This window comes from Corvus brachyrhynchos, unplaced genomic scaffold (assembly GCF_000691975.1).
Source record: "Corvus brachyrhynchos isolate BGI_N302 unplaced genomic scaffold, ASM69197v1 scaffold42, whole genome shotgun sequence".
Taxonomy (NCBI): domain Eukaryota; kingdom Metazoa; phylum Chordata; class Aves; order Passeriformes; family Corvidae; genus Corvus; species Corvus brachyrhynchos.
This window is the reverse complement of record NW_008237242.1, coordinates 2,547,640-2,548,634: the sequence shown is the minus strand read 5'-3', so window position 1 is coordinate 2,548,634 and position 995 is coordinate 2,547,640. Positions and strand designations below refer to the sequence as shown.

The 995-nt window shown below is 49.9% G+C and overlaps 1 protein-coding gene across 2 annotated transcripts in view; it reads right to left on the bottom strand.

The window, feature by feature from the left end:
• Positions 1-6: 6 nt before the first annotated feature.
• The window catches only part of PTGER4 (prostaglandin E receptor 4), a 9,581-nt gene continuing 8,592 nt past the window's right edge, over positions 7-995 (bottom strand). The window contains exon 3 of one of the 2 annotated variants that reach the window (XM_008630617.2): positions 7-995. This exon is cut by the window's right edge and continues 6 nt beyond it. In XM_008630617.2, the coding sequence (XP_008628839.1) occupies positions 605-995 (391 nt within the window). In that variant the 3' untranslated portion in view covers positions 7-604. The other variant, XM_017730250.1, reaches the window with a different exon arrangement.

Below are 995 nucleotides of genomic sequence, written 5' to 3'. Positions count from 1 at the left end.
TTCAAAATACCTTGTATTAATAACAAACCTTCTCATAGAGAAGAATACACTTTTAAATATTTTCAATCCTGATATATATACAATGATAAAAATTCACATTTTCATGCTTTAGTGAGACACTTTAAAATCCTACTGCAGGCAGCTCTCAGAGTAGCTGTGTCCAGTTCCTAGCAGCTGCCTCATACTCACCTCTAATACCAGAAGCTTAAACTCTTGATAGCTGAGCAGCCACAGGGAGGGAGCAAAACCAATTCTACCAGACTGGGAAAGGGAAAGAAAAAAAGAAGAAAGCAAGTGATGGGGTCTTTCTATTTCCAGAGATGCAGTAGCTCTCCTGTGTCCCACAACAAGACAAGGCAGTTCATCTTTCCAGTCCCATCAGACCTGCTCTGTACCATTTCTGATGGCAGGGCCCAAGTGCAATGTCTGTTCCACACAGTCCTCAGTAGTCTAAAGGAAACGTACCCATCACAGCGAGAGAAAAATAGCCCTTTGAAGCACAGCTGAACCCCTCTTCCCATTAATAGGCAGAACACCTATCTATTGCACCAGTTTTTCCAATGTACCAGGAAGTATCCCCAGGGTTGATGCCTTTCATGGCTATCTATATGCACTTTTCTGACAAATTCAATGTCTCTGTGGGGAAGGTGACCTGGAGAGGGCCACTCTTAGATGCAGAGCTGGCCCCGCCACCAGAGCTGATCTCGTTCACCAGGAAGGCGCTCTCAGAGTCCTGTCCCTGTGAGGAGTCCGAGGTGTCGGAGCTCCGCAGTGTCCGTACTGACGTGGTGTCGGACTGCGCTGGGCTGGCACTGGGGCCTGGGAGCAGCACGCGGCCCCCGACACTGGTCTCGCTCAGCTCTGGAGGGTACAGCAGCGTTTGGGAGGTGCTGCTGATCTCCCTCAGCTCGCGGGAGATGAAGGAGGGTGACTGACTGGACATAGCAGAGGAGGTCCTGCGCCCATCCACGCAGTTGAAGTTGCCCACCGAGTGC